At 44.4% G+C, this 16,975-nt stretch overlaps 1 protein-coding gene across 1 annotated transcript in view; it reads left to right on the plus strand.

Annotated features, from left to right (window-relative positions):
- Positions 1-4,243: 4,243 nt before the first annotated feature.
- The window catches only part of zer1 (zyg-11 related, cell cycle regulator), a 22,105-nt gene continuing 9,373 nt past the window's right edge, over positions 4,244-16,975 (plus strand). The window contains 14 exon segments of the mRNA XM_036139917.1: positions 4,244-4,364; positions 5,792-6,003; positions 6,084-6,234; positions 7,551-8,005; positions 11,793-11,966; positions 12,043-12,157; positions 12,970-13,116; positions 14,171-14,344; positions 14,429-14,644; positions 16,202-16,243; positions 16,325-16,444; positions 16,567-16,578; positions 16,580-16,683; positions 16,814-16,975. The exon segment at positions 16,814-16,975 is cut by the window's right edge and continues 27 nt beyond it. Coding sequence (XP_035995810.1) covers positions 5,837-6,003; positions 6,084-6,234; positions 7,551-8,005; positions 11,793-11,966; positions 12,043-12,157; positions 12,970-13,116; positions 14,171-14,344; positions 14,429-14,644; positions 16,202-16,243; positions 16,325-16,444; positions 16,567-16,578; positions 16,580-16,683; positions 16,814-16,975 — 2,039 coding nt within the window. The 5' untranslated portion in view covers positions 4,244-4,364; positions 5,792-5,836.

Below are 16,975 nucleotides of genomic sequence, written 5' to 3' on the forward strand. Positions count from 1 at the left end.
TGACAATATCTATAAAAAGCATGAAAAATGTCTTTGTTTTGCATAAAATTTAGGTGAACTCAGTCTTCTTGGTCAAAGGTCAGTACTAGTAACCCTTCGTATGACACAACACCAATGAAGCAGCTCTCTGTTCCAGAAAGGTTGGTGACTCCTGGTCTGATTAAAAAGTTTCCTCTCTAAGGAAAGCCAGCAGATTGCATCAAGTCTTGACCAGCAGAACGTAATATTCCAGCCTGCATGACTCTGAACCAACCATACCCAGCGTAAAACACGGTGGTGGCAGCATCATGCTGTGGGAAGCAGAGCTGATGGAGGATGGATGGCTGGAGAAGCAGCCTGAACAGCCAGAGATATTATGGGATGGTTTATTCAGGGGTCTGCAACCTGTGGCTCTTTGGACCTTTCACAGCGGCTCTTAATAACTACAAATTATATTTTTATTATGGTAATTAAATGTAATAATGATAATAAATGCAAGTTTTAGCAGTTTTCTTGGAATAATTGCTTTTAATTTTCACAACAGAATGATGCTAAAAGTGCCAGTAATATTACATTTTAAATCAATATTTTTTCATTATGTTGGAAACTATGATTTTTTTTCTACATCATTATCCACAAATATCAACATCCTGTCCATCCTCTTCTTTTTTAAACCTCAAAATAAACACAAAAGGACGTTTCTTTAACAATGACATCATATTTCCTACAGTAGATCTTTATCACAGATATAGATCACAACATTTGAGGCTCTGAACGAGTTTAATTCAAGTGGATTGGAGGTAAAGTGGTTCTTTAGACTGTAAACGTTGCAGACCCTTGGTTTAGGTTAAAGCAGATCCATGGGTTAGAATGGCCTAGTCAAAGTCCAGACCTGAATCTAACTGTGAGCTAGTGGCAAGACGTGGAACCTGATGTTCACAGACACTCTCCAGCTAGTCTGAGCTTGATCGGTTTAGTGAAGAAGGGGAGAGATGTCAGTCTGTAGACGTTCCTGTTCTCCACATCCTGTCTCGGCATTTCAGCCACGTCAGATAGAAGCTGGTTGTCTACATGTTGGCCAGGTTTGCTCCACAGACACAATATATTTTAAGACGCTTTTTATAATTGCATGATTGACTTTTGTAAATCAAGACTGTATCCAACATCCAAGCACGCAGGCCACATGGATGTAGTAGTAACCTGTGGTCATAAGAACTTTAACCATGAGGATCATCTGTGTCGGTGTGTGAGTGTATGTGTGGGAATAAGTTTGCTTGTACTGAGCGGGAGACTGTGAGCAAGTTTATCAGCTGGAGGTACGCAGTTGTTGGAGTGGTGAGAGCAGCTGGAGGTCTGCAACCCAAAACACCTGAGAGCAGCTCAGGACAGGTATGGACTTGGCTCCAGAAGCAGCCCCAGTGAGACGGACACAAGGCATCCCCCAACGGCAGCTAATTGTGTGACTGACCTTTGTAAATCAAGGCTGTAGCCAGCCCCCTTCTGCCCCCAGGGCAAAGAAGCAGAAGCTAAGACATAGGGCACCCACCAAGCCCCCAGCCAAGCCACACCGCTACCCGACGCTCTGCTAGTCAAACCTGGAAACAACGTCGGTAGCAAGACCACCAGCACCAAGCAGGAGAGATAGGTTTACCATCCCAGCAGAGCCCAGTGTGGTCCCTGCTGCCCACATCCAACCTGGCACATCCCCAGGAGCCATAGGACACCCAACGGGGGTCCACCCAACAGGAGCCCACCCAGCGGGGGTCCACCCAACAGGAGCCCACCCAACAGGAGCCCACCCAACGAGGGCCCACCCAACAGGAGCCCACCCAACGGGGGTCCACCCAACGGGGGTCCACCCAACAAGGGTCCACCCAACAGGAACCCAACCCCTTGGGACACACCAAAGGCTGCATCCCCTGCCCACTTCTCTCTCTCCCCGTGCCCTCAACGTCTATCGTCACCCTACCGATGAGGTGAGGTGTTGCACATATTAGGGAAGAGAGGATGGGTGCAAAGGCACCGACACAAGTCCCCCTGAGGGCCTCCTGCAGATGACCAACGCTGGTAGAGACAGACCCCAAAGTCTGACCCCAAACCAGAATCTGTCAAAAGGTGGCTGAAAACCATGTTCCAGTTCTCTCTCCACTTTAATATTCACTTCCTCCTGTTGGTCTGTCACAGATATTCTGTTTTTGGCAGGAGCGTCACAGAACGGTAAATGGCTTACTCTGTCTAGTCTGGTGACCCCAAAGCGCTTTACTCTACAGTCAGTCACCCATTCACACCCTGACGGTGGTGAGCTGTTAGTAGCCACTGCTGCCCTGGACCAGACTGACAGAGGCTGCCAGACATCGGTTCCACCGGACCCTCTGACCACCGCCAGCAGGTGGAAAAGCTCGAGCTGCTTGATCAGCTTTGAAAGCGACTATCCAGTCTGACCTTTGTCTCCAACCTGAGCTGTCCCTCTGATTTCTGTCCCTCCCAGCGAAGACCTGGCCATCGTTTACAGCCATCCTGACGTGAAACATCATCTCCATCTGCTCCACCCTGCCTGCCATCTGTTCTCCACCTACCCTGTTCACCTGGTGGACCAAGTTCTTCTTTCACCTGGTGAACCAGGTTCTCTCCCCACCTGGTAGATCAGGTTCTTCCCCACCTGATGGACCAGGTTCTCTCCCCACCTGGTAAACCAGGTTCTCCTCCACCTGGTGCACCAGGTTCTTCTCTCACCTAGGAACCAGGTTCTCCTCCACCAGGTGGACCAGGTTCTTCTCTCACCTAGGAACCAGGTTCTCCCCCACCTGGTGCACCAGGTTCTTCTCTCACCTAGGAACCAGGTTCCTCCCCCACCTGGTGAACCAGGTTCTTCTCTCACCTAGGAACCAGGTTCTCCCCCACCTGGTGGACCAGGTTCTCCTCCACCTGGTGAACCAGGTTCTTCTCTCACCTAGGAACCAGGTTCTCCCCCACCTGGTGCTCCAGGTTCTCCACCACCTGGTGGACCAGGTTCTCCCCCACCTGGTGCTCCAGGTTCTTCTCCACCTGATGGACCTGGTTCCTCCCCCACCTGGTGAACCAGGTTCTCCCCCACCTTTTCCACCAGGTTTCTCCCCCATCTTGTGCACCAGGTTCTTCTCTCACCTAGGAACCAGGTTCTCCCCCACCTGGTGGACCAGGTTTCTCCCCCACCTGGTGCTCCAGGTTCTCCACCACCTGGTGCACCAGGTTCTTCTCTCATCTAGGAACCAGGTTCTCTCCCCACCTGATGGAACAGGTTCTCCCCCACTTGGTAGATCAGGTTCTCCCCCACCTGGTGGACCAGGTTCTTCTCTCACCTTGTGAACCATGTTATCCCCCCACCTGATGGACCAGGTTCTCCACCACCTGATGGAACAGGTTCTCCACCACCTGGTAGATCAGGTTCTTTCCCACCTGATGGACCAGGTTCTCTCCCCACCTAGTGCTCCAGGTTCTCCACCCATCTTGTGCACCAGGTTCTTCTCTCACCTAGGAACCAGGTTCCTCCCCCACCTGATGGACCAGGTTCTCTCCCCACCTGATGGACCAGGTTCTTCTCTCACCTAGGAACCAGGTTCCTCCCCACCAGGTAGACCAGGTTCTCTCCCCACCAGGTAGATCAGGTTCTCTCCCCACCAGGTAGACCAGGTTCTCCACCTCCTGTCTCCCTCTCTCCCTCTCACCATATTTCCTCTCACTGACTCCAACATTTTAAACCCAGTGGGTTCCTCCGTGTGACTCCGGTTCTCTCCGGTTCTCTCCGGTTCCCGGTGCAGCAGCTCTGCTCCGGTGGAGGCCACCGGGGCGATGACAGCTACCGGAAGTGGGAGCAGAGGAAGAGGAGGAGGAGGAGTCTGTTTGTTGACATCGGGACGAAAGCGAAAACCAGATGATTGAGGACTGAAAACGCTCCAGCCGAAGCCGTCAGCAGGACACGCCGCCCAGGTAGGCTGCTGCCGGCCCGCCGGAGCCCGGAACCGGCCCGGGCCCCGCTGACCCGCTCCCTGAGCCGGTCTCATCCAGCCCAGCTGTCCGGTTCGGTTAGCCTGCTGCTAAGTTTGGCTAGTCTCACAGCAGGAAAGTCAGCGCTAACAGCGGCTAATTCTGCCCCGGTACCGGGCCGGACCCGGCAGGGGGCAGCTTCAACCAGTCCTAGAATGGGTTCTGCTCGGTAACCCGGTTCGGTTCTGGTGCTTCACAGGAACCGGTTGGGTTTGTCAGCAGCTAACGGCAGCTAAGTGTTTCTCCTCTGCGGCTAAGCTGCTGCTAACTGTGTCCTCAGTTCAGCTCAGTGATCCGAACAGAACCAACCGGGTCACCGAACCTCTCAGGCCGACCAGAACCATCCCCGGCGTCATAACTGGGTTTGTTTCTCATTAACGGTTATTTCTGCTCATTTTTAAACCGAAACCTGGTTCCGTTTAAACGAGCTTTAAGTGAATTTTTTAGGTCCATAAATCGTTTAATTAACGTTGAAATCATGTAAAAAGTTTCTGCCAGGTTCGGTACCGGTTCTGCGGTTCTCAGATGTTCCTGCCGAACCTTTAGCAGATGCTGGCCGTTAATAGCCAGGATCTTCTCCCCCAGCTTTGAAGGTTCTGCTCATTCTGCTTTGTAGAACATCTCCAGCCCAGCCAGGTTGGATGGAGAACCTCTGAGAACATCAGTTATTGAGTCTTAGTTGGGTTTAGGTCTGGACTTTGACTAGGCCGTTCTGTCTGGATCTGCTCTGATCTAAACCGTCCCATAACATCTCAGGCTGCAGGTTCCTGGTGGTTCTCCTGCTGGCAGGTGGACCTCCAGCCCGGCCTCAGGTCTCCTCCAGGTGTTCTTCCATCGTTTTTAGCTTCCCTGTATCCCCTCAGCATGATGCTGCCACCGCCGTGTCTCACATGGCTTTTTCTGTGGAGCTCGTTACTAATAGTTGTCATGGCAACAGATTGTCCCACATGAGCTGTGGATCTCTGCAGCTCCTCCAGAGCTACCACGCTCCTCTTGGCTGCTTCTGAATTAAGATTCACTCCCAAGTTTTCAGTTTCTGATTTGTAAAAAAATTAACTTTTCCTTCTGCTTCATAACTAGATTTATCCTAATTCTGCTGCGGTTTCCTCTAGTTTTATCCTGGTTTTATCTTTAGATTCCAGATTTATCCCATTTTTATCTTGGTTTGATCCGTTTTTTTATTGAACTTATTTATTCAGAGTCTGTCCTGTTTTTAATGTGGTTTTCTTCTGGTTTTATCCTGAATTTGGTCAGACTGTTATTCTGTTTTTATCAGAGTTTTGTCTTATTTTTAATTTCCTGCATTTTATCCTGGTTTTAAACAAGTGTAAAAAGCAGCGTCTGTTTGTTGTTTTTTAACTTATTTTTCCTACATTATATTCTGGTTTTAACTGGATTTAGATCCCAGATTTATCCCATTTTTATCTTTGTTTTATCCGGTTTTTATTTAACTTTTTTCTCTGAATTTACTCAGTCTTCTCTGTTATTAATGTGGTTTTCTTCTGGTTTTATCCTGAATTTGGTCAGACTGTTACTCTGTTTTTATCAGACTTTTGTCTTATTTTTAACTTTCCTGCATTTTATCCTGGTTTTTAAACGAGCGTAAAAAGCAGCGTCTGTTTCCCGTCATTCTTCTGCTCCTCCTTCACCTCAGAAGGATTTGACATTTAATCAGTTTTTGATCCTTTTCCTTCCTCCTGATTCTTCTCAGAGCTCTTCTTGTTAGATATGAAATAAAACACACCGGTGATTTTAAAACATTCAGTGATGCTGGTCCTTCGCCCCTCAGGTCCGCCGCCCGCCGTTAGTCTGAGCCAGGGAAGGAGGGGCCAACATGGCAGCCAAAGCCGGAGACAACCCGGACAGCCTCATGACTCTGGCCACGGTCTTCTGCCTGAGGAACCTGAGGAAGACCATGTGCTACCAGGGCTTCAGGAGCAAGCTCTGCATGCGCTCCGACATCTTCCTCCCCAGCGAAATCTGCGACAAACTCGTCAACACGTACGCAAACGTTTCTTCAGCATCTGTGAGCGATTGGTTCTGTCTGGCAGCTGCAGATTTTAATCCGTCTCTCCTCACAGATACATGGAGCTGGTCCACACGGACAGTAACTTTGAACCAGAGGAGAGCTTCTTCCAGCTCTTCTCGGACCCTCGGAGCACCAGGCTGACCCGAGTGCAGCTGAGAGAAGACTTTGTGCGGGACAGAGACCTGGAGGCCATACGGAAACAGGTGAGCATCCATTTCCTCCTTTCCCTGATCTGGAGCAGCCGTTCACCAGACTGTCTGAGGTTCTTCTCTGGACTCTGGCTCAGCTTTCTGCTCAGCTTCTTCTGCAAAATGCAGAGAAATTACTTTATTTTTCTCTCAATGGAACTTTAGTTTGATCCATGTTCAGGCTTAAACTAGCTGCTAACACTAGGAATGAATCAGAGATTATATGAATTATATTAAATAATTGTCTTTATTAGAGACGCATTGATCCAACTCTTGCTGTCTGATAGCATATGCTACTTTTTATTTCTTATTCACTTCAGTTCATTTAAATTTTATTTATATAGCATCAATTCACATCATCTCAAGTCTCTTTCCAAAGTCAGACTCCATCAGATCCTCCAGGTTGGTGAGAAAGTTTCCTCTCTAAGGAAACCCAGCAGGTTGCATCAAGTCTCTCCAAGCAGCATTCACTCCTCCAGAAAGAGCGTAGAGCCACAGTGGACAGTCGTCTGCATTGTTGATGGCTTTGCAGCAATCCCTCATACTGAGCATGCATGAAGCGACAGTGGAGAGGAAAACTCCCCTTTAACAGGGAGGAGAACCTCCAGCAGAACCAGAACCAGGCTCAGTGTGAACGCTCATCTGCCTCCACCCACTGGGGCTTAGAGAAGACAGAGCAGAGACACAGAAAGCACAGAAGCTCACATTGACCCAGGAGTACTTTCTATGTTAGAGAAGACAGAGCAGAGACACAGAAAGCTCAGAAGCTCACATTGATCCAGGAGTACTTTCTATGTTAGATGGTAATAGAGGATGATCTGCCTCCCCTGATGATGTCACAGCTAACAGAACGCCAGACCAGGTGTACCTTCTATGAAGAGAAAAATGACAGAGAACAAAAAGTTAAAAGCTGAAATAACAACAAACAATGCAGATTGGAGAGTAGTAGGAGAACTCAGCAGAGAGAGAGAAACAGATCCTGATGTCCTCCAGCAGCCTAAGCCTATAGCAGCATAACTATAGAGGTAGCTCAGGGTAACATGAGCCACTCTGACTAGAAGCTTTGTGTTCTTTAATAGTTATTAATATTGAATCCAAAATGAAAATTTATCAGTAATTTTTAATAAACTAAAAAAGTGAATCAAAGCTAAAGCTGTTGATGGAGGATTTCTAGACTGAAATTAGTCAATATTGTAAATGTATCAAACGGAGGAAAAAAATCAGATTTTTTAAGCATCTGATTGGCTGATTGGTGCCTTTCTAGTCCTCGTGTGTTAAATGTTTATAAAAGTTGTCCAGAATGCTTCTTTAATACGTTTATTTCCTGCCAGGACCTGATCGAGCTCCACCTCACCTACTGCAACAGCCTGTCCTCTCGCAGCCTGAAGACCCTCAGCAGCTTCCGGGAGACGCTGGTGTCGCTCTGCCTGTTCGGCTGCAACAACATCTTCTACAGGAAGGACGGCGCCCCGCTGGCCTGCACCGAGGACACGGACGACGAGGACGACGAGATCCCCACGGCTCGGCAGGCCCTGGAGACGGACTTTAGCTTCCAGGGCTTTAACCGCCTCAGGCTGCTGAACCTGGGCGGCCTGCCGGATGAGATGGAGGCCGAGGACCTGCTCAAACCCCTCAGGTCCCTCACCTCTCTGGGTCTGTCCAACGTACACCTACAGGGGACGGCGTTCCTCACGCAGTGGAAGGACAGGCTGGCGTCTCTGGTGCTGTACAACGTGGACCTGTCAGAGGAACTGGTCAGTACGGTGCTGGAGCTGCAGAACCTCAGGTAAGGTTCTCACAGAGCACCTCGCTGGTTCTCAGCGTCTGCTGCGGTTTAAATATCAAACATCATTTCATGTTGAGTTCAGGTTGAGGAGACTTTCAGTTTTTGTTGCTTTGGATCAAATTACCTCCTAATTATGCATTTTATAGAAAGCCGGGTCAGCGCTATAGTGAAAGCAGTGATGCTCCACTTGTGGAAGTGAATCTGTTGGGCTCTCTGTGGCATTAGGACAACAATTCTTAGTGTTATACCGTCAGACAGGACACATAAAAATAAAACTAAAGACATCTGGGTCAGAACTGAGAAGTTCACCGTCTGAGGCGCCCTGCTGCTTTTTTAGAAGCTCAGTTCCAGTTTTACACAGACGACTCTCACCTGTTGATGGTACCTGGAGGTTCCACCGCTGCAGCTCATCATCTGAGGTTAACTTACCGCTCTGCCTGCAGCTTCTGAGGGCAAACATGTTCCTACAGGTCAGACGGTTCCTCAAGGCTGCATTTCCACAACCTTATTCTTTATTTTTTTTTTTTTTATTTTCACAAATCAAAATAGAAACTCAGCACACATCAATAAAAAAAAATGTGATGGAGTGTGACAGAAACTTATACCAAAGGCCACACCACTAAAACAACCAAACATCAGGCAGCTCACGTTATGAAAGTCCTTTCATTCAAGAGAGAAAACAGAAAAGACAAGTACAGTAACATTATTTTTACATTTTAGCTTTCACATTTCAGGGAGTCAGTATTTGTAAAATCATACATCACTGTCTTTTTTGGATAGCAGTATTTTTTTCAAAGACTTTCTACCATTTATTTCTGAAGATTCCAAATATTTTCCATATTCATTGCATAGTTTTGCACCAGGACGCCGAAAACAAAATTGCACTTGAGTTTTAATACTTAATGGTAAATGAAAAGACAAAACTTGTCTAGTGTTGTAAGAATGCACTTGGCAGTTCTTAGGGTTAGGGACCTTGTTTTATCATTAAAACAAAGGTACATGTTTGATAAATATTAATTTCATAAATATTCAACAGCTGTAATTTGGAGAAAAGTGGAGCACTAGCTGTATCAACTTTAGAAAATGTTGCTAAGCAAACAAAAGCTTTTTGTAAAAGTAGTATTATTTTAAGATAACTAGGAAATGTACTTGCCCAAACAATATTACAGTATAACAGGTATGGATATATTAATGAATAATATAAAGTTAACATCACTTTATTGTGAACAAAACTTCTAAGCCTTCACTGTTTGGTTCTTAAGGATTCAAAGTTTTTTTTGTTTTATTTGCCTTTTGTCAAACTTTCCCAGATTTAATCACGAGAAGTATCTGGTTGAACTTTAATAAATTTCTTGTCTGATGTTTGGAAGATCTTTTGAAATCTTCTTTATTTTATTCCATCAGGTGTTTATTAAGCTTTAGAAACGCAGTTATCTGCTGAGACACAATCCTAATAACCAGCTTACTCAGCAGAACAGATGCAAAAACATCTGGACCATTTATTAATATTTTAAGCCATCTTTATATGCAGATTTCTCTGTGATGGGAATAAAGAACATGGATGTTCTGCTACGTTACACTGCAGGGGAATACGACCCAAATCTGATCTTTTTGGCTAAATGGGATTCATATCCGTCTTTTTCATATCAGTGTGAACTTTTCACTCCCAAAAAGATCTGATTTTCTCGACTTAAATCCGATATATATGGGATTTATTTAAAAGTCTGAACGGTCACGTCTCTCTCCTGTCTGTCACTCATCATGACAGCAGCAGCAGCTAACGCTGCATAAAAGGCCGTTAATGTCTCCCTGCTTTCTCCTTACCTTACTTAGTGTTATATATAGTGTTATACTGTTATAGTGTTATACTTAGTGTTATATATAGTGTTATATTTAGTGTTATACTCTCACCTTCTTTTAATTATTGAGCCGATGTGACGCGTGAATTTCTCCACTGTGAGATCAATAAAGTCTCTTATCTTGATGAGGTCTTAATATTATCGGCTCTCATTGCTCAACAGCTTTCTAATAACAACGAGGAGAGATGCTGGCTAGTGTCAGCATTTCTTTTATTTATTTATTTTTTTGTCTGTTTTTTTTTTAAACAAAACTTTATTAAACACATCTAGAAACAATTACATTCTCCGTTACTTCAGCTAACAGCGCGCTGCTCTGTGACGTCTGTATCTGCACATGCGGGTCACTTTGCGGTCTAGAACCGTTCAGACAGAAGGAAGAAGGCGGCTGCGTTTAATAGTAATAAGAACGGCCACCTAAAAAAATCAGATATCAGACAAAAATCGTAATTTAGCATCAAGAGCTGCAGAGTGAACGTAGCCGTAGCTAAAGAACATGAAGGTTGTGTAAGATCACGCAGATTAAAAACATTCCTGTGGTTGAGGTGTTTATTTTTAATGATTGTAGTCTAATTGTGTCCATGATAGGTGATTACATTAAGTTATTGATAATTCACATTTAGAAAAATTACCCTGCTTCCACTCAGCAGGGCGGCTGCTCTCTGAACCTGGAGGTTAGTCTGTTTACCGAGAAGAAATTACATTAAAACTGTGACCTCACTATATGTTAAACCCTGATGCTGTTTATTCATTCACAGCCAGAATAAAAGTGCAGCAATAACAACATTTGCTTTAATAACCCATATTTTCCTCACACATTAGCATCTCTCTCCATGTGAGCTTCTTAACTCACAGTCACTGTTGAGGTCAGACGGAGGAGATTCATCAGTGTTGGTAGTTTTCAATGCTGCCTAAAAAATAAAGATATGTCCTATCAATAGTGCACCTCAGGGCTGAGGACCTGGGTCCCTCTTTTTTATGTACATGCTTCCTTTTGGTGAGCCAACTTTATTTAGACCGTTTGTACGTTCATGTAAATCATGAAGAGCCACCCTGGGTTTATTATAGGGCGTGTTAGTTGTGGGAAAAGGTTGCTGACGAATAAACTGTAACGAGGAGAAGATCTCCTGCAGATAGAGAAATAGTACCGTAAATAAATAACACTAAGCTTTTTTATATATATAATTTCACAACTGTAGTTTAATTTGAAGATAAATTACAAATTAGTTTTTCTCTTCATTGAAGATTTAGTTTTCTGTTGTTTACCTGAATTTTGAATGTTGTGGGTATGAGGTCACATTTTGTGGTTTAACACAAACTCCTCCCAGCCTGGATGTGTTAGAGCAGAAATCCTCCACTCAGCGATAATTACAATAAAAACATCTTGTGTTATTAAAAGAATCTGGATCAACCGGTCCTTCAGCTGCTGAATGCCCGCAGCCTTCTGTTTAAATCAAGGTTCATGAAACCACTTGTCCTGGTTTTAAACTGGAAATATAAACATTTTTTCAATTAAAAACGTATATTTCAATACACTGCAAAAAGGGAACTAAAAGTGAGTAAAATGTTCTTGATATTATTGTATTTTTCCTTGATTTGAGCAGGTAAATAAGATTAAAATAAGAATAATTCATCTCCATCTTCTTCTTTCAAGTGCAGTATATCTAATTATCTTATTTTAGGGGTAAAAATACTCGTTCTATCAGCAGGTAAGCTTATTTACCTGATCAAATCAAGGAAAAACACTAATTTCAGAAAAATTGTACTTTAAGTTCCCTTTTTGCAGTAGAATTTCTGGTAAATATTTAAAATCACTATCTAATTGTTGCCTCCAGACCTCCTGTTTGTGTTTCTGAAGCGTTTTCTCTACACGAGCATCATGTAATCATGTTAAAGCTTTGTGTGTTCTCCCTGGCCGGGCTTTTCTCCAGACACCTGGACATCTCCAGGGAGAGCAGAAGGAACACCAAGTTCAAGATGACCAGGAAGATCCTGACGGTCATCGTCCAGCGGCTGGTCCATCTGGTCTCGCTGGACATCTCGGGCCACATCATGCTGGACAACTGCACGGTGCCGCACATCGAGGAGGCCATGGGCCGGCCCAGGTGGGTGTCCCTCTCACTGCCAGGTAAATCCTCATTAATTCTCCATCACCTGACCAGTTCTGCTCTTTGCTTCCAGCACTGAACCGTGTAAAAGCAGCATCTACCCGTTCCAGGAGCTGAAGAGACCGCTGCAGTTCCTGGGCCTGTACGACACCACGCTGTGCAACGTCACCCACATCCCCGCCTACAAGGTATATTTAGGCTGCATCGCTGACACTTACAGCCTGAAACACCAGGTTTTAGAGTTTAAACGTCCTTTAACAGGGTAAATCTGCACTTTAAAAAGGATAAAATCTCCCCAGAAGCAGGAGAAAATTGGGATAAAACTAAATGAAATCCAGGGATACACTTAGGTTTCAATTGACCAAATAAAAACTAGCATTAAATTTGGTTTTATTTTTAGCAGAAATAGGCATAAAAGTGATATAAATTCAGGTTAATATTCGTTGTATGTGTTCAGAAGATGGAAGCTTGAATAAAACCAAGTGAAAACCAGGATAAATGTAAAATTAAAACAATGCTTAAAATACCAAGATAACATCTGGATAAAACAAGGATAGGACTTCTTAGCGTGTAGCGAAAATAATTTCTCCCGTCTAGGATTAATAAAGTATTTCTGATTCTGATTACAAAACCAGAGTAAAATCTGCATAATTTCAGAATAAATTTAGGATTATAACCATGAAACAGGTGGTTAAACCCAGGATGACATGATTTGTTTAAGAGAAAATTGGGTTTATTTCCATATAAAATCAGGATGAATTTGGGATAAATAATCTGCTCTTCTGGGAAAATGTATAATCTGATCCAATCTGTATAATCTGATTGAATTTGATTTTGGAAAGAGCCTTGAGATGACATGTTTCATGAACTGGCGCTATAGAAATAAAATAAGAATTGAATTAAATCAGCGGCTGTTTTAAATGTCTGCAGTTCCATCAGATCTGCGTCATTTTTAAAGGACCTGATCATCTTCGTCCTTCTGTCGCTCGTTAATCTCCAGGTAACCGGATCCAAGAACGAAGAGCAGGTTCTGAACGCCATCGAGGCCTACACAGAGTTTCGCCCTGAGCTCGCCCACAGAGCCATCAACCAGCTGTTCGACATCGCCCGGATACAACACTGCAACCAGCTGCTGCGGGCCTTACAGGTAGGGCTGCACATAAAAATACATACACAGATTAATGTCCATGTTTTTAAAAACAATTTAATATCCATATTCTGCCTTTCAATTAATATACCTCCCAGCCCCTAGGGGGCGTTATTACATCCGTTACTGTTCACAGCGAGGAAGTGAGACGAATTTGCGTAACGGCCGACAGGATTTTAGAAGCTCCTTCGTCCCTAAAATCAGACATTTTTGGTTTCTGTGATGCATTAAACACATTAAACCAAATGCACTTTATGTTCCTGTTCAGGGTTCCCGCGGATCCTTAAAAAGTCTTAAAAGGCATTGAATTCTGTAACTTAAAACTAAGGCCTTAATTGACATTAAAATGTCTTAAATCAGTCTTTCTTAGGTCTTAAAATTGTTACCAGGTCATAAATAGCATTTTATTTTTGTAATCCTTACCAAACAGTAAAATAATTGACACAATTATATTTTTTTAAATTTACGGCTCAATGTAACAATTATTGGTTCGGTCCCGATAGCGGAACCAATAAAAACTGTTGCGGCCGGATCATAGCTGGAAAAAGAGTTGTCACTGGTTATGTTGTGGTTTTTAAAACTGATTTATAGTTTATTTTAGTAGGGAACAAAACAAAGTTTATGAATTCAGTTCAGTAGTTGTTAAAAATATATCTGTAAATTGTGTTTTTTTTAGCTTTCTTCCTATATGAAATGTTTTTTCAAAATTTTAAACATGTCTACTGGGCCAGAAAGTAATAGTTTATGTTAAAATAAACATTTGGGTGAAGTTGTTGCAACCAGGTTTATCTTGTTTATTGTGAATTTGGTCTTAACTTTTTATTTCAAGTGGCATTAAAAAGTCTTGAATTTAACTTGCCTTATGTTGTAGGAACCCTGCTGTTAATATATCATAAATATAATATTTGGCTGGTTTTGTTGATTGAATGACTTTGAGCATTAATCTGGAAGTGATAAATATAGAGAACCATATCGTATCGTATCGTATCGGCTCCTCCTAGATGACACCAGCCCAGCTCACGGGTTCTGACCGGGTTCTGCTCTTCGTTAACAGCTGGTAATCGCGGCTCTAAAGTGCCATAAATACGATAAGAGCATCCAGGTGACGGGCAGCGCGGCGCTCTTCTACCTGACCAACACGGAGTACCGCAGCGACCAGAGCGTGCGGTTACGCCGGGAGGTCATCCAGGTGGTTCTGAACGGCATGGAGCAGTACCAGGAGGTCACTGTGAGTCATCTGCAGGGATCCGGACCTTCATCAGAACCCAGACGGTACCGTTGGCCTGACGTCTGACCGGCTTCTCCCCTCCAGGTCCAGAGAAACTGCTGCCTGACGCTCTGCAACTTCAGCATCCCGGAGGAGCTGGAGTTCCAGTACAGCCGGGTCAACCAGCTGCTGCTGAAGATTCTGGAGCCGGCCCGGCAGGACGAGTCCATCCAGAGGATCGCCGTGCACCTCTGCAACGCTCTGGTCTGCCAGGTGGACAACCACCACAAGGAGGCCGTGGGCAAGATGGGCTTCGTCAAGGTAACTCCGTCACCTGCAGAACCTCGGCAGGATTAGACCTGCGGACGGGATTCACAGGATGGCGTTAGATCTGGTGCAAACTTCCTGTTCTTGGATTTTAAATATGTGAGACGTGTTCGTTATGAAAAAGGCAGACAGAAGAGACCCAGAGCGTTCAGGGTCAGAGGGAGGCTAAAAAAACAGCTAAATGTGATGAAATCAGCAAAGTTAAGACACAGCGAGACACTTAAAGCAATAAAATACCAAATAAATCAGGAAAGCATCAGCATAAATGTGACATTTAAAAATAATTTAGAAACCAAAACAGAACAGGTTCCAGTCCTGACCAGGTAACACAACCTAAACTAGAACATGTCAGAATGTTCCTGTGCTTCCAGTGCAGGAGGTCAACCAGAACCTTCAGGTCCAGATCCTACAGAACCGTTTGTAGATGGAATCTACTGGGAGGGAGGGAGGTGGGCGTGGCTCTGCATTCTGGCCTCTGATTGGACAGAAAAATGAGCCTGTATGGAGCTCCAAACGGACCAGAACCGTCAACGTAAAAGTCTGGAATAAGATTGAAAATGTTGGAACCCGGTTCTGGTCCGTTCATTTTGGACCCATTGTTTGGTGTGAGGTGAAGTTTGGGCTGATTTCCTCTAAGATTCTTCCAAACCTAAAGAAAATAAACTTTGTTCTATGTTTTATGATTAGAAACTCATCAAAGTAAATCAGAATAACTTTATTTATTCCCGGAAACTCAAAAGTGAAACTTATGTAGATTCTTTCCACACAGAGGGACACATTTAAAACGCTTATTTCTCTTAATCTGCTTTATAGAAAATGAAAAACTAAATTTAGTTTCTCAGAAAATGTATGTAATCACAAATTATGTTTAATACAGAAATGTGGCCTAGTCAAATCATGGAGACGAACCCCACAGAGGCTCCAAGAAGCTGGTTAATAATAATGATGATGATGATGATGATGATGATGATAATAATAATAATAATAATAATAATAATAATAATAATAATAATAATAATAATAATAGTCATTTTTATTTATACTGTACTTTCCAACAAAGCCTAGCATTGACCAAAGGGCTTTACAAAATAAAACACAAATACAGAGCACAAAAGAACAGTTCTAGTTAAAATACAACCACAATAAAAAGATAAAAAGATATAAAAGTACTAACTGTTAAACATCTAAAGACCTTTTAAATAAATGGGTCTTAAGTTTGGCTTTGAACAGGAGGTCAGAGATGGCGAAAGGAAAGACGAGTCCAGTTGGCTGTGTCCAAGAAGATTATTGGAAAGTTTAGTGGAAGGAAAAACTGGTAGAAACCCGTATAATACATAAATCGTTTGAATTAAATGACTGAATAAACTTTTTGTGACATAATAACTTATTGAGATGTAGTTTTAGTAGTTTTAATGCATCCAACCCTTAATTTTGGCCTGTGAGCCTTTGGCCTTTGTTGCTAACTTCACCAGCAGAGCTGCAGTTGGTCCAGAATGAAGCACAAACTGTTTTTTTTTTAGCTGAAACGAATGTTTTACTCCTCCTCCTCAGACCATGCTGAATTTAATTCAGAAGAAGCTGCAGGACCGAACGGTGAGTCTCCGTCTTATGACCTCCACCCTCCTGATTATCTGGAGGTCCTGCGCTAACGAGGTTCTGCTGGTCTCCCCTCAGTGTGACCAGGTGATGGAGTTCTCCTGGAGCGCGCTGTGGAACATCACCGACGAGACGCCCGACAACTGCCAGATGTTCCTGAACTGTCGCGGCATGAGCCTCTTCCTGGAGTGTCTGGAGGTGAGGCCTCACACCTGTCCTGGACAGACGGGCTGATGCGGAGCAGTTCTGAGCAGTCAGTGTCTTACCTGCGGCAGGTACGGGGTCAGAGTGGCTCCTCACGTTCTCCCTCTGCTCTGCAGGAGTTTCCAGATAAAGCAGGAGCTTCACCGGAACATGCTGGGACTCCTGGGCAACGTGGCCGAGGTGAAAGCTCTGAGGCCGCAGCTGCTCACGCCAAAGTTCATCAAAGTGTTCAGGTGAGACGACTCAGCGTACCTGGATCAGGTGTGTGGTTCCGGTAATGGAAGCCAGACGCGTTCCTTAAAGGTCTGATTGACCGTCTGGACGTAAAGCTTCTCATCACCTGTCCTCCTCTGCTTGATGCAGCCACCTGCTGGAGAGCAAGGCGGACGGCATCGAGGTGTCGTACAACGCCTGCGGCGTGCTGTCGCACATCATGTTCGACGGCCCCGACGTCTGGGCGATGGACGAGCCCAAACGAGACGCCGTGATGGACAGAATGTGGGAGGCCATCCAGAGCTGGGACGT

Source organism: Fundulus heteroclitus, chromosome 8 (assembly GCF_011125445.2).
Source record: "Fundulus heteroclitus isolate FHET01 chromosome 8, MU-UCD_Fhet_4.1, whole genome shotgun sequence".
In the NCBI taxonomy this organism is placed as follows: Eukaryota; Metazoa; Chordata; class Actinopteri; order Cyprinodontiformes; family Fundulidae; genus Fundulus; species Fundulus heteroclitus.